The 26102-nt window shown below is 38.4% G+C and overlaps 1 protein-coding gene across 7 annotated transcripts in view; it reads right to left on the bottom strand.

Annotated features, from left to right (window-relative positions):
* The window catches only part of triob (trio Rho guanine nucleotide exchange factor b), a 100895-nt gene that overhangs the window by 19118 nt on the left and 55675 nt on the right, over positions 1-26102 (bottom strand). For all 7 annotated transcript variants that reach the window (XM_028012155.1, XM_028012156.1, XM_028012151.1 and 4 more), the window contains 25 exons: positions 25104-25295; positions 23931-24100; positions 23509-23683; positions 19361-19556; positions 18709-18875; positions 16387-16506; positions 15652-15750; positions 15447-15539; positions 14996-15145; positions 14775-14889; positions 14488-14603; positions 12685-12807; positions 12164-12358; positions 11663-11778; positions 10206-10272; positions 9961-10070; positions 9785-9854; positions 9412-9501; positions 9209-9301; positions 8919-9030; positions 8190-8380; positions 7964-8065; positions 7207-7346; positions 6565-6664; positions 2997-3249 (listed from right to left, as the gene is read on the bottom strand). In XM_028012155.1, coding sequence (XP_027867956.1) covers positions 2997-3249; positions 6565-6664; positions 7207-7346; positions 7964-8065; positions 8190-8380; positions 8919-9030; positions 9209-9301; positions 9412-9501; positions 9785-9854; positions 9961-10070; positions 10206-10272; positions 11663-11778; positions 12164-12358; positions 12685-12807; positions 14488-14603; positions 14775-14889; positions 14996-15145; positions 15447-15539; positions 15652-15750; positions 16387-16506; positions 18709-18875; positions 19361-19556; positions 23509-23683; positions 23931-24100; positions 25104-25295 — 3355 coding nt within the window. The remainder of the gene's footprint in view (positions 1-2996; positions 3250-6564; positions 6665-7206; positions 7347-7963; positions 8066-8189; positions 8381-8918; positions 9031-9208; positions 9302-9411; positions 9502-9784; positions 9855-9960; positions 10071-10205; positions 10273-11662; positions 11779-12163; positions 12359-12684; positions 12808-14487; positions 14604-14774; positions 14890-14995; positions 15146-15446; positions 15540-15651; positions 15751-16386; positions 16507-18708; positions 18876-19360; positions 19557-23508; positions 23684-23930; positions 24101-25103; positions 25296-26102) is intronic.

The raw sequence follows: 26102 nt of genomic DNA, 5'->3' as shown, positions 1-26102 counted from the left end.
AGAGAGATTGACATTTACACGTGTCCTCCTAGAAATAATGTTTCTTCCTCGTGTGTCACGCGTGATGGAAGCACCTACCCAGATCCAGCAGCCAGAACTTGCAGCTGTCTGAGGGGTCCTCCCCTGATAAATCCATAGAGAAAAACGGGCTCAAAGACACCAAGGAATCGATCCCACGGGCCATGTTCGCCAAGTATATAAGCCTCTTGATTCCCGACTTATTCTGTTAAAGCATTTCCACATGTATGAGAGTTTTCATGAGGAAGAAAAAAAACAGCTTAAGCTTATCCGAACTGCTTTGGAAAAGGTCTTGTAATTAAATAAACGTTGCCGATATTCCACAGAGAGAAAGTGAGAAGTCCAGTGTGAGACGAAAAGAGAAGTCAAATGCTGCATTATAGTGTAGGATGTTATCCTCTCCCTTTCTTTGTATCTTCTTTTCCTCCCTCCCTCCCTAGCGAGTGGGCTGCTGTGAGGATATCTCCTGTTCCAAAGGGACGTCTGGAAACATGCAGCTCATCTACCGTATTACCCTTTGTAGAAGCGCCCACACGGCTCGTGTGGGCGGGTGCATATTTTACAGGCATTAGGATGCATACAAGTTGTGCAGTATGCTTGGAATAAATATAGACTCTGTTATGAAATCCATCTGAAGTGAACAGGAAAAAGGTTCAACAGCAAATATGGAGGTGAGACACACAAAGACGCCTCAGTGAAGCTAAATGGGAGCAATAAGCAGCTTCAAGGCTACCAACAGTGAGGATATAATTAATATGTGTGTGATTGTCAGCAAGTATATAAAAAAAAATAGACAGAACACCAACTGCTCTGAAGACTGATGCCTCTGTGTGGGTGCTTCACTATTTTGTAAAAAGAAAAAAGTTAATGTGACAGGATGAAAACGGAGAGATTCCTGGACAACAGTCTGATTTCCTGAACAGTCACTTTCTCAAGACTTGGGCAAAAAACAAAAAAAAAAAAAAGGAAAACAAAACAAAAAACTTAATTGTTGATCATTAAAAAGAAGGAGAGGAAATAGCAAAGATGTTTTCCTCATTTTTTTGTCCACCTCCTACACAGAGGCATTTTTTGTTTTTTACTAGAACAACCCCTGCAGGGAGAGCCTCCTTTTCATTACTTCCTCCGGTCACATGAAAAACAGCACGAACTGACTGTGAGGGTGCAGTCAAGGAATCAAAAACACGACAGGACAAAGGAACCTAACAGCTGGAGTTGAAAGTGCTCAATAAGTGTTTGGGAAATTCTTCCCTATTTTCTACTGGACCTTGTAGTAAACCATTCAGCTTACTCAAAACCCTGGGCAAGTTGTCATTTAAATACAAATGCAAACTTTTATTCTTTATCTCCATAGAAACGAGCAGTCCAGTTCTCACCCGCTCTTCCAGATTCCAAAAACCAAAATGCACATTTAGAAGATAAGACAGTAACCATCTTACATTTTGGTCTTTTTTTGTTGTTGTTTAATTTAATCAGTATTCAGATGAATGATTTCAACTGTTCAGTTGACAGGAAACATACTAGTATACATAACCAGCAGTAGAAGGAAGTATGCTATTGTAGAAGTTGGAGACAATACCATCGGTTTTGTGTAAACACCTTTACTGTGTAAAGATGTCTCAAAGTTAGCCGTTTTCAGAATCACAGAGGTGCTTAAAATACAATCTGAGAAGTCAGACATAGGACATAGAACATATCCAAAGGGAATATATTCAATGTCAGATTTTTGTTCCTCAAGCAAGACTTAGCAGATTGCAGGAAGGCAGAATTACAACAAAGTTGCTCTGCTTTATCCTTTTACAGTTTCTACCTTTGTCAAGACGCATGCTAAAATTAAAAATGTCCACAGTCTTTGGAAAATTTCCAAAGACTGTGGACATTTTAAACTTGGCTTTATGGTTCTTAAGAAAATACACAAGGACACTACTGTTTTAGTAATGCTAATCGCTAATATATGATGATGAAGTCATGTCAATGTCTACTAGATGATTCTTGCAAAAAGTTGCTTATAGCAAATGAAAGCTCGCCATGGGAAGGCTTTTTTTTTAGCTGTTCTTAAATAATCTTACAGCTAGTAAGACATCAAAATTGGTACCAGTAGTCAAAACTTTACACAAAACTGAAATGAACTACAAAAACATTGATTCAACTGGAGACCATTTCTCAAGAGTCTGAAATCAACACCTACATGACCAAAAGAAGAACATTCCGCACAGCACCATGAAACGGATCAGGCGGGGCTTTCTAGTCTCAGCGAATTACAAGAAAGCAGATGGAACTGGATGATATCATTGCACTGACCCACAAAAAGCTGAAACTGAGCTGTCCCTGAGGACAAAGACGCAGCACGAGGCACTAAAGCCGTGGTTAGACACTTATGCTAAAAAATAAAAAAAAGGCATAAAAGCGCTTTTAGCACCACAACAAACATGCTAACAGCTTCTCATCATGACTAATGGAGTTTCTGACATCACATCCTCTATCATTTCACCACATAAGGAGACCTACGTGTAGTATTTGTTATGCTGGAGACGCATGCTGTTTCATGTTTAAGCCAAGAAAAGGGCTTCCAAAGGTAATAATAAGGTAGGTAGCTGCTGGGAGGAAGTGAGAGGAAGTCATGAAATTTTCTTAAAGATAATTATTAGAGCTGCACTTCAGATATGATCTTCACTGTTGCATAGCAACACTTGGAAATACATGTTTGTGTTTCCTGAAGCAGTTAATAAGAAACTCAGGTTGTGCAGGTCAACTGTGATATGTTTTCAAATATAGAAGGAATCCTGATAGGTGTCACATGTTCATGTGTGTGTAACTGTGATCTGTATCTACTTGAATAGAATTTGAGAGGTTGGTTATCACATTAAAGACAAAAAAAAATATGAAGATATTTACTTTGTTAGATATATTTCAGTTTGATCAAATATTTTTTCCATCCACTTGAGCTTTCAGAAGTGAGGAAAATACTCTGGTCCTACCTTTATGGTTGAATAGCCCCTCCATTTCCATGGAGGACCGGGAGTGTGCAATGCAGAGGATGGAGCAGGGCACGATTCCCTCCTGAGCAGGGGAGCGGTCTGTGGTCCTGACCAAGCACCAGTCTGGTTTGTCATGAAGTCGCTCCAAAACCTCCACAGTCTGGCCGCGGCGTACGGTAAGCTCCCCATTGCTGCTGCCATTACTGGCCACAAAGTCATGGATCACCACCGTCAGTTCGCAGCCACCAGAGAGCTGTGATGGAAGGAGCAAATGATCGCTTAATCGATTAATATTTCAGATGCAGAGAAATGGGACTGGTGAGTGGAATCTGCTAATTTGTAGCTTAATTGTCCTTGACCCGTTTCGTTGCTCCCGGAAAGCACCATACATTGGTACAACCAGGTCATGCTAATACCAACACTCTTCAGAGTGGACAGTAATAGAGTGAAGACGGAATATTTACTGTAGCATCATTATTATGTTTAAGATGAAATCAGAGAAAACAGAGATGTAAGCAGATATTTAATTTGAAATTGTATTTTCTATGAAATGTTGAGACATTTTTTACGGGTCATTCATCCTGCGTGAGAGCAAGACATTCAGCAGACAAAAGCAAGGCTGGGCTAGGTACAGAAAACTGGCTCTGTTTTATCTTTTCTTGTGCTTTCAGCATAAGTACTTCATGGAACATGTTGTATTTGAAATTTTCTTCAACAGATTACCATTTTGTTAAAGAATAAACACAGGGTTGATAGTAATCTGTGACTTAAACTGCGCTAATCTTAGATATAGAATCAAAGGTTTAAAATGTCAACTCTGTACATGATCTTGTCTCGTTTTTAAAAGAAACCCTGTCTTATGTTGACATTTTCCTAACAGGCTTTGAAGTTGCCTTTCTCCCATCGTAGATAATTAAGGACTGCTCTCAGCAGGAAGGCTAGAAAACCAATCTTGAATGCAGAACCTGCTAAAATCAGAACCAGCAGGTCTGAGCTTTACAAAACATTCTCTTTGAAAATCTGCCACAAACTTCTGATCGGTGCATTTGTAAAACATTTTTATTTGTTGACATGGCTGTATAACGTGTGGAAATATTTAGGATCAAAATAGTGAATAGGAGTGAATTATAACACCTAATGTACTGTACACATGTATAAAAATTGAAGCCAGAACACAGGATAGTCTAACGTTTTAGTTGACATTTCATCTCACAAAATATTATAAAAATTCAGACCCAACATAAATTTTATATAAATAAATAAATTCTATATCTCTTGCTATAACCCCTTATAGTCCATACATACATAGTCTTGTACATCCGTAAATAAATATTTATATCTCATAGAGCACTTCTGGATAGATGCAAACTACATATCGTTGCTTGTACTTGTGACAGTGCAATGACAATAAAGTTGAATTCTATTCTATTCTAAATTTTAGTTTTTGTGTCATATTTAAGCATCTTTTCAGTACAAATGTAATGTACTGAATCTGTAATCAATAAATCTGCTGCAACAATTATTTTAGTAATATGTAGACTAATGTATGTTGCTATACATATACAAATATGTGTAGCAAAAGTGAGTGCAATAAAGTGAAAAAATTTTTTAAAAAGTAATGATTACAGACCTAATTTAGCTAAACAGAAAAAACACTATCATACAATCTGACTTTAAATTAGGCTGTTTGCTGCTTTTAATGCTTTGATGCAAAATGACAGGTAGAGAAAATTTTGTTATATAAACATAAATCTCCACATAAGAAAAAAGATGATAGTTGTAAGAGGTTTAAATTAATGTTAATATTATTTTAACAAATTAAATTAAAAAAGTGCGTACACTATAGTCATAAGCTCCTTTGCCAAATCATTCATGGAGAAAAAAGTCTACATTTGCAACATACCCTCTGATAGTGTGGCAGAGCCAGAGAACTGAGGAGCTGAGAGACGGGATTTGAGATCTTCTCTTCCAGTTTGTCAATTGTCTTCCACTCCCTCATCATGAAAGATGGTCAGAAAAGCAAAACAAGTTCTGGAGCGCTGGCTGATTTTCAGCAGGGATCTCTAAAATGTTCCTCAATCACACTTAGAAGATTGTTACTCGACAAGGAGCTGTCACCCAAAGGACGGTCACACTCATTTTCTGAAATGTTGGTTTAGTAGCTACGTGAAATATATTTGAAGCTCTGGTCAAAGTTGAAAAATGATCCACAAGCTCTTCTTTGAAGTCCTCACTTTTAGACTATCGACGCGTAGATGATTTCCTCAGGAAGAGCTTCTCTCTGCAGAAGAGCAATTTAATCCATCCTTCCTCTAACGAATGCTTCTAAAAGAATTGACCTGGCTAAGGCCCCCACTCCATCACTAACAAAAACAGACTCCAGAAAAGTAGAGAGGAAGAAAACTGCCCAAATTTTAGAGCAGTCTGTGATCGATTAATGTGACGGGATAATGCTGTGCTCTCCTGTCTGGCAAGAAGACGAGCATCCTCCGTCAAAAGAGAGTGGGAGGCTGAAGCTGCTGACACACAAGTCAGTCACTTCAACAGAAAAACACACCGGAACAGGAGCGCGCACACACTCCCCCCGCCCCGCCAGCAGCACAAGCATGCCACTGTCATTGCCTCCTGAAAGAAATGCCTCATCCGAGTACCCGCAGAAAGACGGGGCACACAGAGACACATTCAAAAAGTGGGAATGGGATGCCCATTCAAATGTGCACGTGTTCCTCTATGTTTTTGGATCTTTATGCAAGTGAGCACGCTTCGAACTGAGGGGACAATTCTTAATTAATTAGCCTCTTTGATGATTTTGACGGGAGTGGGCAGATGCACAAGCAGACACGGACTTGTTCACCTCCCATCTAAAACAGTCCTGTGTTGCATAAAGCAGCTGCACAGTCGAGATTAGCGCTACTCTAACAGTTAAGCTGTGAAAGCTGAACATTATAATTTTCTTATTTTCCTGATTGCAGAGGAAGCCTGGTGAGGGCCGATCTGGGGTAAATCCAAGTCAAGTGTGAAAATAATGACCCGATCCACTCCTCAGATTTATAATTAATACAACACGAAGGCAGAGGAAGAATTTTATTTTTTATTTTTATATCCGACTGTGTGGGATGTTAGCTTTACAATTGATCATACTGAGCGTAGGAGGATAAGCCTTCTGTGGTGTGATTGCCACATATAACCAAAGCTGATCGTTACTGTTCCCAGAGAACAAGGATTTTCTCTTTCAACCACACACACACACACACACACACACCCACGCACTGTATTAGAGCTCTGTCAGATGGGCCGTTTCTTTCACTCAACACAATCAAACACTTTTACAGGAAGTGATTTCCAGACAGTTGTCTGCATCCATCCAGTTTGCAGTTTCTGACGGAGATGTGTGACGGTACTCATCCTGACCAATCACAGAACGGCTACTTATTGACAAACAGAAATAGCATTGTGTCTTGTAATACAGGTAGATACTTAAAACTGTATAAATAATGCCCAGTTTAGGTGCTACCTGGCAGATATAAAGTTGAAGAATAATATGTGCGTGTATAAGTGTGTGTCCAACCTTGTCACTGTCCAGTGTGTTCTGGGATGTCCGGGAGGCGATAGAGATGGTATCTGGTTGGCTGCTAGCGTCTCCCTGGCTGTCTAGATCCTCTCCATCCCTTCAGGAAGACAAAAAATATCGACTGGTATTCATAACATTGAATCTCGCTTCGATACAGTGAAAAATATTCACATCGCCTGAAACCTTTCTGCATTTTACCACATCACTGTCACAAACTTCATTGTGTTTATTGGTACTTTCTGTCATAGACCAACAATTGTTGTCAAGTAGAGAAACATAATCAATCATTTTCTAACCTTTTCATAAGTGAAAATCCCAAATGTGTGTCAGGTGTTTTTATTCGGCTGTACCGAGTCAATAAAGTGTAAAGCTACCTTTGCACTGCAATTTGACCAGACAGTTTGTGCACCTTCTTCAAAACTGGTTCCAATACTATGTTTTGCTTAATCACACAAAATCGTCAAAATTGAAGATGCTGGCTGTAACATGACAAAATAAGTGCAAGTATAAGGATTGTGAACAATTTTCAAATGCAGCTTTTGCTTTCTACACCTGCTGTGTTTTGTAATCCTGGTTATATAACCATTTTATATCTGACTGTATGTCTTTCAAGCCTGGGTCAGTATTATCTTTGCTTACCGCCTGCCTTTGTGTTTAGCAGTAGTGGCTTTAGGGATGTGAATGGGCTCCTTCAGAGCTCCACGTAGGAGGACAGTTCTCTCCTGGATTACTTCTCTGATGTGCTTAATCCAGTCCTGCTTGTTCTCTATACTTGATGCCTGCAGGAAAGGAAATAAAAAAAAAAATTTAAAAAATCACATGAAAGATTCAGACAAAGTATATGAAAAACTCCGGACAGTACTTTGGACTTTTCTGCTTTTTAAAATACAGAAAAATGCAGAACATCAGATTTTGTTCCTCAAAGAAGGAGCAAGAGCTGGTACATTTTTTTCACCGAGTGTGGATGTTGACTCATGGCATTGTGTAAGCATGTAGAGAGCACAGAATGACGTTCGTTGTCAAAATTATTGTTCCATCTGATCCCACGAACTGTTTGATCTTATTTAATCTTGAGTCACTATTCCATAATCATTAGAGTCCTTTTCTATTTCACTAAGCAAACAGATACAGTGATTGCTGCAGTGGTGAGTTATATAAGATGCTGTATAAATTGGTGTTCTATATTTTGTGTTTAGTTAGCTGCAGCTACAGTACTGTACAAAAGGTTTGGAGTGCCACCTACTGCCATGCAGGTCAACCTCAGGGCTCCCTAACCTCCTTCTATGAACACGGCAATGAGAAGTGCAATTTAATATAAGTCTTTCAGACGACACTTTCAACTTTGAGTGATGTAAGGAAGGAAATTGCAGATTTCCTTCCTTACATCGGGTCGTACCTTGAGGACAATCTTGTTGTCTGAGGTTGGCGTCCTGCCCAGCCACAAGGCAAACTTACAAGGATCCCCCTCCACATGTTCTGTCACTCCAAGCTCTGATGTCTGTAGAATTGAAAGAAAAAAAGCACAACAGCAATTACACATTTTGCAACAAGAGAACAAGTCTTGTTGACTTACACAGCACATGTCCTAAGGATTTACACTAGCAAATTAAGGGTCTTCTTACAAAGAGCTTGCTCTTGTAGAGGTATTTACTGCGGCCGTTTGAGTCTTTCACTTCTTTGCTGAAGACCAGGGACATCTCAAAGAGAAACAGATGTCTATCACGGCCTTTCCGAATGAGAGTCTTGGGATCCCACACCTGGAAGGACTCCTGGAGTATCAGCTCCCCCTGGGAGTCTATGTTCCCATCAAACCCTGAGAAATTAGAAGATGGAACTGAGCAAGCCAATGATCTATTGAGCTGTGCTAGTATTTGGACACAACATGCGATACTCTTCAAACTTTTTCACATCTTTTTGTGATACATCTACAAACATCAAAGTGTTTTATGGGGATTTTATGTGACAGATTAACACATGGGGCACTTACGAGGAAAGTTTTTGGGGCCGAAGGGCTAAAATTTAAATAAGAACAAGATTTTTTTTTTCTCGATTTCAATTTTTTCTTCAGTAAAATTTTTTTTCACGTCACTACTTTGTGTCGATCTATCATATAATCCTAAAAAACACATTAAGGTTTGTGGCTATAACATGAAGAAATAGGACAAAGGTTAAGAGGTAAAATTCAATTGAATGATATTGATGTTAGATTTAAATAAAATAATCTCAAGGCAGACTAATCACCAGTTAGATCACCAATAGATCAGAATGGGAATCTTTTTTTTTTCCAGAATGAAACTGTACCAGTGTAGTGGATGCATGTGCGTGTGTGTGTGATGTCTGATTCTACATGCCTTCCAGCATAGAGAGGTGCATGGCATCATTGGCTTTCTTTGGAACGCTGAGCATCACTTCAAGGCCATCCTTGATTTCACCTTTCCCCTCTTCGCAGCATGTCAACAGCTCCTTCAGTGGAATAACATATATATAGACATGTTTCAGAAACCATGCTATGAACTCCAAAAGAATTTTAAGCGTGAATGTGTTTCCACTACGTTTTACAGGTCTAGCATTTCCACTTCCAAACATAAAAACTTGCAGATGACTAGTCACGTCACCAAAATTACTTTGAAACTTGCTCTACCTTCAGAAGTAATTGGTATTTTGTGATTCGTTGAACGGGCTTGATGAGGTAAGAAGAGATGGAGTTGGCAAGGCGATGTCTTTGCTGAATTTCCTGTGGATTAAAATGGAAACATGTCTTAAATTAAGAGAGATATTTCTTTTTTTATTTAATGGTTTACAGCAAGTAAGTCAGAATTTCTGACAATTTAAAGCTTTACTTACGTCAAAGTAGGGTCCAGCATGTTCCAGGATGAGCTGAGTGGAGTCAGGTTTGTTCTTGCAGTAGTTCACATACATCTGGAATTTGTCAGCCTGAGTAGGAGATTTCATAAATGTGTTATAATCAAGATATGGACCCTAATTTTAACGCTAAACACCAGTTAAAAAAGCAATTTATCCCCCAAATGCCCCATTATTTGAGTGAGAAATTGAAATTGAGAGAGAAATTACCAACCTGACTAAAGTAATATGAATGCAGTTTTATTTTAAACGTGTTTAAATAAACTGAAGAATTTATTGTGTTGTAAAATAATGATCATAGCTACTTGAAATAAAAACACAACAAACACAGAATTCATTACATATGCTCACTTACCCAGGTCACAAAACAATGACCCACATCCTCTGGAAGCTGCTCATACTTCTCCAGCTCCTTCAAGAAGATACTGTTTGGGGAGGAAAAAATATTTACTCATAGATTATTAATCACGTTGCCTCTGCGAAATACAAACAATATTTCTACACATTGTTGCAGATTGCTGCTAAACTGACTTGTGATGAAACTCGTAGAGGTCCTGCATGTTTCCAAAGATGATGTGTTCCTTGTTGACAATGCCAGGAGGAATCTCCTCAACACCACTGGTCATTTCCCACAGGTACGTCTGCACAAACGCAACCATATGAAAACAGTTGCTTACATACATTTAGCTGAAGCGTTAATGAACACAAGTACAATTTATGAGTGACAAATTAAGACTATAGGATTAATTAGAAACGGCATCTAAGGCAATACTCACATCCATACATTCACGTAGGTCTCTGACATATGCTTTCTCTGTTTGGATCAGCTCTGCCATTATAAATCTGGACGAGAGAAATGGACTCAATATGATAGTAAAATATGCCAAATAGACATTAATTTCTTTTTAGTTTGCTGCAGGTAAAACTACATAAACAAAGGAAGGAAACTATATGAAACAAAGCAGAAAATAACACAAAACATTTTTAGTTTATTATAATCTTTGAATGTGCAATGTGACTGTAACATGTATTTCAAAATATAAACACTAAGTTATTTGTTTGTCACATTATGATGAGCTGCTTTACATTTCAAAGCAGCTATTTTACTCTACTGTTTTGAATCCATGGTTAAGTGCATGAAAATATCAATAAATTACTTTATTTATTTTTCATAGTTTTTTGTCATGTCTATGAGCGTTTTGTGTTTTTAATCTCAAATACAATATTGGTTTCTGGATTTACCATGGTTACTGGATTACACTCCCCTGCCTGTAATTTTATTCAGGCATTATGTTTTTTTAACCCCAGCTGAGAGCGGTACAATGTTGATTTCCTATATATTTTGCATACAGCTGGCATATAAATAACATACTTGCACCTGAGGGGGAAATCTGCCAATATTAGATGGAAGCATTATCCTTTACGCAGTTTTGGACTGTTATTGTGAAATTTGCGATGGTAGAAAGTAGACTTGTTGGTGGATGGATTCCTATGAAGGTCTCATAAATCATTTACAAGTGCCACTTTGTATTCCCAATCATTGAAAGGATTAACATTTCTGTGTTAATTCTGAAGTCTTTAGGGCACAAGTTAAAGTCAAAGCTGAAGTCTTAAATGTGATTCACATGGTGGTTACATTTGATTTGGAGATTTTATCATCAAAACTGTGAGGATTTGAGTTTTCTTTGTGTTTATTTCAAGTTTCTGTGTCTATCGAGTCTCCGTGTTGTCTTGTCTACCCCTTGATTTTTCCCAGGTGTGTCTCGTTCCCTGATTACCCTCTGTGTATTTAATGCCACTTGTGTTCCTTGTTCTTTGTTGGGTCCTTGTTGAATCTGTCTTGTAGCATCAGATGTTTGTGCTGTTACCAGTTGCTACCAGCATTGAGCTATTAGCCTTCCGCTCATTCTGTGCTGCCTGGACTTTGGATTGTTGTGCTTTTGATCATTCAATCATCATCATCATTTCTCCATAAACTGGGCCCACTGTCTTCCTCACCACCTCTAACCTCATGACAAAAACTGTCTCTTTAGGTGGCCATCTTGTTAAGAATTCCTGTAGTTTCCCAAAGGTAGCTTAATCATCCTTTTGAAATATTTCTTGTTTTTAGGAACTAGATATAACTAAAGTTTGCTGCAAGGCTGAACACAAAAAGTAAACACATTCAATATAACTATAACTCTAAGACTCAATAGCTAACAGGTGAGCAGAAAAAAAAAAGTCGAATTCTTACTCTTTCCTTCGTGCTGATTTTCTCTTTTCCTCATTGAGTTCATGGGCAGCGTCTCTTAGCTTGACCTCTGACCCCGGAGCGGTAGCTGGGATGATGTCCAGTTGCAGCTCTTTGCTCTGAACACACAGCAGGTTGTGGTTATTATGTGGCACACAGCAGCTAGATAGGATATCCAGCTGCTGTGTGGTGTTTGCCTTCTGTTGGCAGATGTTCGCTAAACAAAGTTTGAACAGCAACGTGCAGTAAACGGACGACAATACCATCTGGTCTCTGCACACCATAAAATAAAACGCAGTAGTGGGACTGGCTGATTTAAAAAAAAAAAAAAAATCTTTAAGCAACACAAAGCCTGTTTTTTTTTTGTTTTTTGTTGCCGTTGTTAGAGTCTATTAAGTTGTCCTGATCTTATTTTTAAAACCTGGTGAAATCTCTTTGCGAGTTTCTCTATGTACCAATAATGTATGTACTCACAAAAAAAGACAAAAAACCAAAATCACTCACAGCCTTGTTTGAATCGGAAGAGATGCCAAGTGCCGTTTCCAGGCTGGTTCGATATTTGTCCATGCGGAGAGAGAAGTCCCTGTAGCGCTTGTCCACGGAGGACACCCATTTCTTTATCTCCAGGGCATGGGCGTGGCCCTTGTCACAAAACCCATCCGCCAGCTGGATCAACAGCTTCACCCGCTCTTTGGTTTGCTGTCAATAGAGGGACATTCAGGGAGGGCAGCAGAGAGGGAGGAGAGAGAGGTGGTGCCAACAGAGAAAAGGTAGATGAGGGAAAGAAAGAGTTGGGAATCATGTGTTACTTGGTGGACACAATAGCGAGCTCTCTGACACACAATAACAGTGACACAGCAAAGAGGACAATGAAGTGCCCCTGGAAATGGGCCTCACAGCGTAGCGGCGGACTGACTGAGCGAGCACAACACGATAATCAGATAACAACAGAGAGAATCACCACAAGCAGAAACTACTTTCTCTTACTTCGCAGGAAAACCAGAAAACATAAGACCTGCACGTACCTTTGCTGTGATCTGGAAGTCTTCGTGCTCTTTCAGCAGCTCCTGCGTGTGGTGAATGCTCGACCCAGTGGACGTGTGCGTGGACAGGTAGAACTCCCCGGTGTCATGGATCCACTCCAGGGCCTGGCGAAACGACCAATCATGAGAGACGACACAGAGATTCCAGATAGCCTACGTGTCCAGCTCTGATAAGGATTCAAGTCTTAAGACAACAAGCAATCTAACAAAGTTGAAACTTTCTGAACAATATTTGAAATAAACTGAAAAGGGATTGTAAAATAAAAACGTTACTACAGAACCTACTTTTACTTTATTAAATAAGTCCTTTTTTAAAATTATAGTATAATATTTATGAAAATTATCGATTGAATATTACACTAATACTAATTATGACAATACTGATGGCTATATTATAAACATGCAGTTGTTCCACAAGAAAATACAAATTATTTACAAAAAGAAAATAGTTTTGTCACTTTCTCTTCTTTTTAATTTTAGAATGCCCTACCTAGTGTTTTTTTTTTTTTTTTTTTATGGCCTGTGTATTTTAAAACCAGACCCTGGAGGTGACACTGCCCTGGCCTGAAATGGCAGAACTGGTCCAGTCAAACTGTGAGACCAAAAAGCATTCACACCCTGGGGATAAAACCTGGAAAGCCTTAAAATAGCTGTGTTCCAGAAAACAAGTGTGATGTAATTTCATTCTTACAGGCCAAGAAATTATGTTCCAATACTGTGTTTTCCAAACACCACAAGGGGGAGCTAAGTGTATGGAATTATACAGCAATGAGGCACTGTGGTGCGCACTACAGCAGCAATAGCTTGCAAAACTACTCAATTTCTGTAGCGTTGCAGTATTCTATTTTTTTCATGTTAAAACCTAAAACCTCAGTGTATTATGTGGGGATTTTATGTGACAGACCAACAGAAAATAGTGCATTTATTTGATAAAACACTGACTGAAATTTTGAGAAACAGGGAGAGCATTTCTTTTCAGCAATCCAAAGTCAGCACTTGTTGGCCTACTTTGCCCATCTAGTGACTTTTTGCCCATTCTTCTGTGGAAAATAGCACATGCTAAGTTAGATTAGTTAAAGAGCATCTGTCAACATCGGTGTTGCCACAGATTCTCAATTAGATTTGCGTCTGGCGTCTGAGCCTGTTTGGGGTTTTGAGTTTAATCTGAAAAAAAACTTGTAATCTTTCAACTTGTCTCCAAAATGACACATAGAAAACTGAAACTTGGACTTCTTATGCCTTTCTTTCAACAATAAGTTTCATAAAAGTCAGATTTGTTGAAAATACAACTAATAGCTGTCCTGTCAACATATTTGCCAACATGAGCTGCTGATGTCAGCTCCTTCGCTAGAGCTACTATTATTGCAGGTTTATATTCTGCGCAAGTTCTGCCAAAATGAAAAAGTCCAGATGTGAGTTTAGTTTGCGTGTGGAAATTTTCTGCACTTTAAGCAGACTTATGCAAACTCTTCTTCTATATATTTGGCTTTTTAGAGAAATGCATGAAGTAATTTAACCAACACACATAAGCCAGTTTTAACTATGTTATCATGGCAAAACACTGCATACTCTCATAAGTGGAAAAAATACTGCACTGAACTCAGTAAAATAAATTCTTAAATGTCCTTTAAAAGCACAAATCACCCATAAGTTTTTGTCTTTCTGTCTAGTATCAGTCTAATTAGTCAAATTTCGCATTTTTGCAATTTTACAAGTGTAGTGGTTGTATTGCGCTAACTCCTCGATTAAACAAGAATACAGAGACACACATGCACAAGAACACACCTGCTTGGCGCTTCTTTCAAACACCACATATTGCTGGCACTGGTCCAGCCTCCTCTTCCTCATGGTCCAGAAGTGGAGGACTCTGTTCTCTCTCTGCAGCAACTCATTCAAGATATCTGATACAACAACACAAAAACATGGTTAATTCGGCATAACAACAGGATGTCTGCAATCATAAGGCTTTCATTAGGATTTTACAAGAGGAAGAGACGGTTACACAAAGTTCAGAGAATTATTTTATACACAGAACACATAAATCATGAGGATAAGTATTGCCGTTTACATACTTTTGACTTGAGTCTCTGGAGCTTTTACGTGGGACAGCATGCCAGGCATGTTGACACTATTTCTGTGCAGGTACTTCAAGAACACATCGGCATTACGTCTGGCTAATGTACAGGCCTGTGAACATGAAGGGAGGAGGAAATGATCACTCATCGGATCAGCTCAGAAATCACAGAAATGCATGTGTGGGTGTTTCTTTTCACATCTGAAGTTTTGGTCTCACTTTGAGAAATGCCTCTTTCTGCTCCAGATGTTTGCTGACCATCGGGGTGACATGATCCGTCTCACTGTTTGGGCCCAGTTTGTCAGCACCACCGCACCAGTCCTCCTCTCGCTTGTACTCCTGCTCGAGGCTTTCCAAAACACTGCACACCTAAAGCACGCAAACACAACGTGGCTTTTAAATTCGCTCCAAAAGTATGTAGAAATGATATTCTGCTCATTCATTGTTATTTCAAAAATTATTCACTTGCAAAGATCTGAACTGTGCACAGCTGTTTCCAATCACAAGCAAAACAAATCTTTTCAATATTCAAATAAACTAACAAAATTATATTTCTGCATTTTCTTGTGCACGAATCCCTATTCACTATTATAAATAATTGGCATAACACTCCAGTTGTCCAAGTAGCATCAAACAAGATGCCCTTTTGTGCCCTGATAGACAAAAATACCTGTTCAGATGTTTTGTAGAAAGCCACAGAGGCATTAACCAGTTTCAGCCTGTCCTCCATCTTAAGCATCAGCTGCTGCCAGTGATCCGCCACCTTCAAGTCAAACAAAACTCATCAGATTTCCAACAAAATTCTAAAACCCACACTGTGCTGCCTACACAGATTTCATTACTTTTCATAGATATACATAAAAAGCAAACCGCACCTTTTCTGCACAGTCTCTGATCATGTCCATGTCGTAGTGGTTTGCCTGAAGAAGCGCCTCTGCCTTCTGCTGCACCTGCAGTGCACTCTGGTGGGTTTTCTTCATTAAGAATGAGATAAAAACAAACTTTAAATATATAACAATTAATAAACAATGAATCTAGCATATGAAAACAGATGAATGTTTTCGAAATTTGTCCTAGGTTCATGCTGGTCCCATATTTGTGCAGTATGCATATGATGGAGCTTTTTCCATAATTCTTTCATTTTTAACTACAGGACCTATTGGGTTTGTCTTGTACTACTGCAGCTAAATATTCTCATCCCACACTTTTGCAAAAACCAAAACAAAAGTGGATCTTATTAGTGTGTATGGGATCTGTGAAGAAAGCAGGTCAGGGACAGGCCTGCATTAAAATAAGCAAACCTTGACTGAGTTCAAAGGAATGCAAAAGGGACACTCAATGGTAAAGATTAGGAAAGAATAACGAGTGAAAAATGAGGGAGAGACATCGAAATAAGCTATTTATAATTTCATTTGATGTGTCAATTTTATAAGGAGAGGTGCAGATTGATAAGACCCTATGGTATCTCCGAAAGAAAAAATGTTAAGAGGTGAAGGACAAAAAGCAATGGAGAAACAAAAAAATTTGTCTTGTTAATACACTGTATATATATATATATATATATATATATATATATATATATATATATATATATATATATTCAATTTCACCTCAATTGCATGTTGAAATTGTTCATGTTCTTTCTGCAGCTGCTCAGCTTCTTGTAATGAACTGGCTGTGATGAGACCAGCATTGAGCATTGATTCCCCATTACGGATCCAACCTAAAACCTGCAACACACAGAGAAAGCATTTATTATTCATGCTTCAGTAGTAGTTTCAGTATTTGGTCTGAATTTTTCCATTCTCTCCTAAAAGCTAATTAAAAGACAGCTTAATTAATGTTTTTATTTTCAGTTACTGTGTAAGTTCAAACTATCATCTAATGTTTGCATCCTCCCTCTCTCTACTTCGGCCCTGTATCCAAGTTGAAATCTCTCTGAGTGCAAACTTCTTGACACTTCGGATTTATTCTTCACTTCCACACTTTTCCCTCTCTTGGGTAATCTTGAAACCAACCGTACCACAACAACCCTGCTCCACCTCACACACATGCAGTCTGCAGCTTGAAAGATCGTTTTCCCTCATAGTTATGCCGACCTAGTTCTAGCTGGAGAGCACACTCAAAGACATTTCCCTCCCTCTCTGACTCAGCAGGCACACTTGCTGTGTGGGTGACGGCCAGAACCGTAGCTGACGCTCAGCTATAAAAGTGATGATGCAACCCTGACTCCTGCTTTAGACTCCTGGGACAATGTTTCCATTATGCCTGCAATGTCCTCAGGTGGCATGAAATCCATTAAATGTGCTTTTCCCGTCAGACAGTCATACCACTCCAATTTTTTCCTTTCCCTCTCATGCAAGTCTGATGCACTAGCCTCTATTAATCCCTGTTTCAGCCATAACTACCATTTATTTGGGACACGCCTATTTTAAATTACTCACACAAAGAAACCCTTACAGGTAGGACAACATAATGCAATAAAAAGACATAAAAAGTATATTAGTTGTTAGAGATTGCACAATTTTATCATGTAATCATCATTCTGGCACATCATTCCACTTGCTGCAATGTGTCTAGAATTTTTTTTTCTACTAAAGTATGTTTTTGCTTCTTTTGGCTTTTGTCCAATTTTTTCATGTAAACACACAAACCATATGATTCTACTTGCCTGCATCAGTATAAGAGCTGTATTGAAAATATATATATATATATTTTCTATAATCATTTGTTTTGCTGCCTGCAGCCTGCAAAATTGCTCCAAATGAGTGTCATGTTGTAATTGTGCACAAGTACTGAATGAAAACAAGCGGAGAATATCCGCGCTTCGCTTAAACAACAATCCCTCTTCGTCTCTCTGTGATGCCTGATGTGTTTTCTGATAAATATGTTTTGCGTGTCTAGAATTTCTGTTCTCGAAGCAGAGAAGAGGAATGAGCTCAGACACATCTTTATTGTTGTTTGGGCAATATAGGGGACAAAGAAAAAAAAATCTGCAATAAAAACATTTTAGGTTCACGTTTGTATTGGCTTAGATCAATATAGAGGCAATAGTGTGGAAAATACACCTATTAATACACAGGGTCCCCATCAACAGGGTGCCTGTGGGCACTTATAGCCTCCAAAGACCGTAGTGAATGTAAAAATTGATAAATCATTAATTGTCAAGTTATATAAATAAAAGTAAACTGTCCGTATCCCTTGGTATTACACAGAACCCATGAAATAGCTCAGTTGTAAAGAGACTGATGTCTTCCAAATTTGAAAAAAAATCCTCACATTTCAAAAAAATGTTCCTTCCTCATGCATGTATAAGCTTTTACAAACTTTGAACTTTGTGTCATGAATCTCTAAAAATCTGTTTAACAACTTCACCAGTTCTTAAAATTTTAAAGTCAATATTTTTTTCTAAGTTAGCATATACAGTATTTCTGATGCCAATAATAACTTCTATACTCCACATAAACACATACAAAGAATGAAAGAAAGAAAAAGTAGGAAATAAAAGAAAAATAGAAACAAAAGGAGAGAAATACATAAGTGTATAAAGAAATAAGGAAAGATATACAGAAATAAAGAAAGAAGAAAAAAACTGAATTTGTTGACAGGGGCTGAGTCATGTATTGACAGTTCTGTGCAAGCAGAACGTGCTGTGACCTTTTAACACACACTAACACATTCTGTTGTAATTGTGGCTTGTTGTAACAATATATTATTAGAAAGACTTTCCAATAATTAACCTAGCCTCACCCCAGTCTGAGAACAACTGTTTTTTAAAATTATTATTATCTTTATTAGACTTCTGTGAACATTGCAGTCATGTCCTGATGTAAAAAGTTTAAACTTGAACATTGTTGTGGCCTGTTCTTGCCTGTTTTCATGCAGTATTACTGTCTCTTACTGATACAATCTTGTGTTCATAAAGTGAGTACCTGTTTGACTTCAGCTTGAAGATGTCTTAACTGGACACACTGCTCCAAGTGTCTCCTGTGCTGCTCTGCAGCCAGGTCCAGCTCCTGCTGCTTCTCATGAAGGAACTCTAACAGGTCCTGCACCCGCGTTGCCATGTCCACATCTCTATCACATAGCAGCTCCACACCTGGAATAATAAACACTTTACTAAGCCAACATATACAGTTTTCCCCATCTTTCTATTCTAGTGATATTTTTTTTTATTTTAAATATGCAGCTGTAACAAAAGCGAAAGCTTTATTTGTATTTGATTCTTTCTTTTAACTTAAAAGGGCCCATGCAAAGAGACAATATAAAGAGAGCAGTCTGTGTAGGGTTTTCATCAGATTCCCATGACCATGTGTGACACATGATGAAACCAGAGCAGAAAAATGCCCTTTATTATGAAAGCATTCTTGAAATAATTACTATGTGCAATATATGAACAACCTTTTAATTTTTCCCTAAAGTCAAAATGGGATGTTTTATCAAAAAAAAAAAAATGCAGAGGCTGTTCTTAAGATGCTGCAGATTATGAGCTGCTGTTTCTATGTTGTTTCAGAAAACTGCCTCCGTGTCCCAGGGTATTTGCTGTTTTTTGTGTGTTTTTTTTTTTAAATTCTTTTCTCTCACCAGATGTCTGGACCTCTGTGACATACTGCAGCAGCTCTTGCCCCTGGTGGATGACGTCAAAGGTGAGGTTGTTCATGGTAAGTGCTTTATCTGCATGGTGCTGAAGCCTCTGCTCAGCCAGGGTCAGGTCTTCTGTGTCAAAGTCATTCATCTGCTTGGACAGTTCCTCATTCCATGACTCCAGGTCTGAGATGATCTGTGGGACAGAAAAAGGTGAACTCATCAGTTTAAGCAGGTGTTCGGTAAATATTCAAAAGGTTTCCTTTCTTTTACCTCTATATACATTTTATTGCTCTCCTAAAACTGAGGAAGCTGGACCAAAAACCATTCTGCAGATATACTGTTATGGTCAGCTGTGAATCTCAGAGTATATGTTGTTGAAACTATTTAAACTTTAAACACTATAAACAATTTTGATGACTCCCATAGTAACAAATAGCAATAACATAACAACGTGGTATTTCACGGCTGGCGGAGCAGATGTACTGAGATGTCGGTGCTTGTCACTGACTGCCCACGCTGCCTGAATCATGATACTGGGGGTCCCTCTGTCCTGGTGTTGTTCAGCTCTGTCTGTCACAAAGTTTTTTTTAAAAAACAAGGTGGTCTGATGGACAATTGCTGAAATGTTTTTTATAGAATTTGTCTAAAATAAAGATTCGGGTCTTGGCATAAAAGTAAATTAGGTTTTTCTTGTCAGATTTGTCTTTTTAAGTGACAACAGTTAAAAAGACTGCAGTCTTTTTCATTAACATATGATTTATGAAGACGACATCTTATCATGACAAGTTTGTAAGTAACAAGAACAAATGTCGGGTTTGACCCAAAGCTGTGCTCTGTTCAGATGTTGCAAAGCGTTATAAACTTGAAAGAAATCGCTTTAACAATATAACTGAAAAACATGAACAGTAGTACAAAAGCAATAATGGTTGTTATGAGTGACCGTCACATGGCGGTAAAAATTCACTCTGTGTGCATTAATAAAAATGAGAAGCTTTGGTGGCAGCTGTTGCTCTCAATTGAGAAACCGCCATCTTGTTTTTGACAAGACCCCCTGTCAAGAAGACAAGAGTAGAGCAAAAACAGAAACGCAAAGACATGCTAAAAAAAAAAAAGCGGGTGGATGAGGTTTTGATGTTTATAGCTTTATGCATCTGGGCCAAAACAGAGATGCAATCAGTAAAAGATTCCTGAAATGAAACATCAGGAACGGAATCTCCTCAGCTGACAGAGTATTTATTTTTCTTCATTTTCTAGGGTTCTAAATGTTCTAGAATGGATTCTTCACAGTCAACATCCACACTTTGACAAAATATTTGGTCAGTATAGACAAGCAGTAATGTATATTAAGCTGCATATTGAGTATTAATTTAAAACACAAATGTTCCTTTTTTATTAAGCAGAAGTTCAACCCACTCATTGGTAGACTTCATATAAAACCTAAATCATGTTTTGGGCAAATTAAACCATTTATATACACAGTTTACTTTGCAACCATAATGAAACTAAACCGATCTGCACAAGTTACATTTCCAGCAATTTGGCCGCTTGTTAAAATCAAGTTACACAGCAAATGTGAACACTCATATTGATGTATAGTTTTTCCATTTCATTTTGTTAAGCTTTTCTGGCTTTAACATTATGGACAAATTTTATTTTCCAGTTGTTCACATAATGTTTTAAATGTTTGTGAGGCCCATGAACAGTCAAGATTCACTGCAAGATTTTCTAGAAAGCTAAGATTGATCCCAAAAGTAATGAGGAACAAAAATTCCTTTGTTAAAACTCAACAAAAAGCCAAGCTATAAAATATAGCTTTATAGGTATAAAGATATATGTTGACACCCTCAGCATTGCTATCAATAATATAAACAAAATGATATATAATATTCTTCTACAAAATAAAGTCTGCTTGCTGTAGAACAAAACTATAGCGATGTGAATTTCTCTGGAGGGAAGATTTGCATATTATCCTGTGTTCCTGCAGGATAACATTAACTATCAGTTTTGTACACAATAATACAAATTACCCCATTATAAACAATAATAACAATACTTCAAAATTAGCAGAAATGTTACACAACTCACCAAGCATTCATTTGAACTTTGCCTTCCTCTCCTCTTACAGTTGAGTAAAATGCCTTCTGAGTACAAAAAGACCATTTCCTTCATCTATCAGGACTAAGACAACTAATGAGTTGAGGAGACACTGTTAGTATCCCTGTTCTCTATTGTCTTATTAGCTTTGCGTAACGGTGAGAAGGGGAACCTAAGCGAGGCAAGAACTAATGGATGAGGCTATGTCTCACCTTTGCCTTGTTCTTAGACACACAGACTCACACCTCCAGTCGTGCCAGGAGGAGGTACAGTATTGCAAACTTTCACAAGTGTGTGTGGGAGCAGGGAAAAGAGGAAAATAAATCTGTCCTCCACCCATCTTCATGCTTGAGCTCTGTGTCATATTAATCCTGTGTCTGCATGCGTGCTTGTGGGCGTACTTCAGCGTTTTGCTTGTGTGATTAGCAGATTCACCGCCTTTACCTGGCCTGACATGCAGAGCTAATCTGGTTTTCGGGATAACAGAGACCCAACAAACCACAGAGGATTTTAATACCTGTTCATATTCGCTTAATTTTTTTTTTCTGTCATATTAGAAATACAATCTTTAGCGTATCTTATTGCATTTTTAGGTGATGGACCAACACAAAGTGGTGCATTATTGTTTAATGAAAAGAAAATTCTACAATGGTTCCAAAATTTGCAAATAACAATATGGAAAATGTGCTGAACATGTATTTTTAGCCCCCCTATGCTTGCATTTATATTTTTTGCTTTATAGCTCAAATTTTTACATTTTGTCATCAAGTCTCACCTGGATTCTGGTCTGCAAGACATTCTAACATCTGCTTTGATTTGCTCTGGTTGTAATTTTAGGGCAAGTTGTCCAGCTGGAAGGTGAGACCCCTAAAATCTCATCCCAAATGTTCTGCAACTAGTTTTCTTACTAGATTGCCTGATAAAGGAAAACATCCCAACATCATGAAGCTGCTACCATGTTTCACTCAGTGGATGGTGTGTTCAAAAACATGTGCAGTTTTCAATGATAAATAGCATTTTGCAGACAACTAAGAAGTTTTATTTTGGAGTATTCTACATGTCTGCTGTGTCTCCTATGTTGCTTTTGATGAACTGCTTAAAGGACTTGTTGGTAATGATTGGTAAAAGTCAGACTTTTAAAAAATGTAACTAATAGGGAAGATTTGACAGATTAATCTACTCGCCTTTAGGTTGATGCTGCATTTAATCAGAATAAATTACAGGCAACTGGTTGTGAAGGCTATTGTTCTGGGGAATCAGGTTACGGGGAGATAAAAAAATGCATGCAAAACCTTTCAAATATTATTTATTTAAAAAACTACTAAAATCTAAGCCATTGTGTTAGCTTATCGTATAAAATCACAAAGAAACATACTGAGATTTTAAAAAACTGTGTTCAAGGTGTAAACTATAAGTTGTGTGGCATGAAATTAGACATTTTACTTCTTTACACATTTCATACTTTTACATGTGATACAACATCCAAGAACCCAGATCACCTTAAGCTTTTATTCTTGCTCCAAGCATTGGGAGTGTCTTACAAAGTTTGATTCGATGGCTTATATGAGACATAAAATAAAATGTTGGAATTAAACAGTCATCATATCCTAGCACTAGCTAAGGGAAGCATTCAGTGTCACAGTGGGATGCTCAGGAATAAGTGGATAGTAGTAGACTGCTGTTTCAAAAAAAAAAAAAAAATTGAATGAATGAGTAAGTGGATGTGATGCATCAAGTGAAACTAAATGCCTTTCAAAAGTACCAAACGCGAGAGTCGTGTTGTGATTTCAGCCGAGCTTTAACCCAGCGGGGGTCTTCCCTACAGGACTACATCTCCCTTTTATTATGAAATGGCCCATAAGCTCAAAATCCCCTTTGATTTGCTGTTATGCACCTTTACCACATATATATATTTTTTTGTGTGTGTGTTACAGAGTACCTACTTTCCCATCAGATCCCACACATGTATGTTTGCTCTTTATCTTATTTATAAACATTTAAAGCAAAAATGATTTGGAAAACATAAACCCTGAAATTTTCCAACAACTCACGTCTATTGCGTCCCTCTCGAAAATACGGAGCTGCAGGAAGAGTTCCAGTTTGATCTTCCTTTCCTGGAACAGCTCCTCCATCTGACCCTGCGCCTCATCCAGCTGCTGCAGGACACTCTCAATGTGGGCCATGGAGCTGTTGTGAGGGGTCTTGTTGCTTGAGATAGCGGAGTCTCTGCAAACGCAATCAACATTGACTGCAGTCGGAAACACTGCGGTTTTCTAGTTTTTGAAACTTGCTTGAAAAACTGTGTCTGCACAACCCACTTGATCATTTTCCATAACAGCGATACACTATGTAACATCCTATTAATTGTGTGGGAACTTTTGTTATCCAGGGGTGAAGATAAATTTGGCTCACCCCACTGAGTGAGAATCATCACGGCTTGCATTCCTCAGTTAAGCTGAGCGTTCTCACTCACCTGAGCTGCTGTATGAGGTCCTCACCCTCCTTGATAACATTGACTGTCGCCTGCAGGGTGGTCTGCTGCTGCTGGCCGAATCGCTTGATCAAGTCCTGCACTGCTTCCACTGACTCAGCATACACATCATCCAGCAGTTCTTTCTGAAGCTCCTCCAACCATGTCCACAGCTAAAAGTAACAGGCAGAAAAGAAAAAAAAAAAAGGTTTTTAAAAAAAATCCAGAAGTACATAGACAGTTCTTTATCAGCTCAACAACAAGCAGCGGATTCATGAAATGGTGCAACGAGGTTTAAAAAAAGGTGTAATTTTAACACCACAAAAGCTTTCTGTTACATCATTTCTAAGGTTTGACGTTGTTTTAGTGCCAGACAAAACACAGAGATGCAGAATCTGCTAACAGCGGCTTAAATAATACTCAGGTTGTGCACATAACCATAAATATTTTTCTGTTATTGTTTCCACTGTAAACAATATGTCATCCATTAGCCACCGACATCGTAGATAAGTGCGCAGGTCAGTCAGTTCAGTTTGAGACCACTCTTACGGTGGTTGTCATTTATTAGTCCTCTATCTAAATATTCAGCGTTTCTGTTTTGACTGACAATATCAAGGTGAGCCATGATGAAAACCAAATCTGCAGCACAAAGAGTTTTCCTTGAGGGATAAGTGAACATACAAACAGATGTCTTGCATGTCATCATGCAGAAATAAGAGGAAACACATTTTCAACTATGTATGTAGTTGGACTATTAGTTATATTTGAAAATGGATAGTTTGTAGGTTCGCCAATGGCAGATTTACCTTGTTGGTCATATTGGAACAAGAAATGTACTCTTTCCTGCTTCTATTAAAGGTATTTGCATCACAGTTTCACTTATTTCTGCCAGCAGTTTATTAGCAGTCAGGACGCCCAGTTATGTTATGATCAAGCTTTCGTAGCAGGCAGGTTTCACTAAGAGCAATCAAACCATGCCGCAAAATGTTTCAATTATAGTATGTTTCTCAACATAATTTCAAAATTAAATAGCTGGTATTATTTTATTGATCTGCAATTCCGCAAGGAAATAAAAAGTGTCCCTGGGTCGATTGTGCTTTTATACTTTCAGTTAAAATTGAATGCAACACTGCAGTTTAACCTGGTTTCAGGTGAACCAAAAAGGGAATGAGATACCTCTTTGACATGAGTGTGAAATGCAACAGACATGTCCAGCAGGACTTTACGCTGTTCGACACGCCGCACAAAGTCCTGGATGCGATCCTCTAGCTGGTGGGCAGCCTGGTAGATTTCTTCTGGGTCACACTCTCCAGTCTGGGCCAGCTGCTCTGCTGCCTCCAGCAGCTTGTCAGCATTGGTGTAGGTGTTCTGAAATTAAAACACGGAGCACTGAACAAAGCATATCTGTACGACTACATTCTGACAACTTATCCAACCAGTCTTAAAACACAAATCTTCGCAGAAAATGTGTTGCTATCAATTAAAAATATATATGTGAAAAACATTAGGGCAAATATAATATTCAAATAAATTAATCTGAATCTGAATTTCTGAAAAATTCAACTATTAATTTGAGCACATTTGTTCAGGTAGGAGAATAAAAAAACTAATTAAGAAATAACTGCAAAATCACCGCTGTCACTTAAAAATAAATGTAACTAGCGTTTATTTAAGCATACTTATCTACAAACCTTTAGGACATTACCTGGAACTGAATGAATTGTGTCATGACTTCAGCACTTCAGCTCTGCCTTGACTGGGCTGATTGCTCATTGCCCTCACCTGCACCGAGCTGGTCCCTATTTAAACAGCTGCTCGTCACCAGCTCAGTGTGAGATTGTCTGTTGCCACTGTCACAGCGGTCAAGCCTTGTCGTCTCATATTCCAAAGAGTTTTCTGGTTTCTGATCCTGCCTGTTTTTGACCACAGATTTTTGCCTAATCCTTCTGCTGTTGAAAGTCCTGTTGCTGAACCCTGCCTGTCTCTGACCCCAATTAACCCTAACCTCTAACCCCATCCCTGACTCCACCAGTGTGACCACATCCTTCTACACCAGTTACTTTTGTAATAAAACTTTTGGTGAAACATCCTCTGGTTGTGGCTGCGTTTTGGGTTCTAGCTGATTCTGCTTTTAACATTACAGAATTGTACATTTAGTTCCAGGCTCATAGGATC

The sequence above is a fragment of the Xiphophorus couchianus genome, chromosome 3, assembly GCF_001444195.1.
Source record: "Xiphophorus couchianus chromosome 3, X_couchianus-1.0, whole genome shotgun sequence".
NCBI classification, from domain to species: Eukaryota; Metazoa; Chordata; class Actinopteri; order Cyprinodontiformes; family Poeciliidae; genus Xiphophorus; species Xiphophorus couchianus.
Note: the sequence above shows the minus strand (reverse complement) of the source record. Positions and strands in the feature narration are given on the sequence as shown.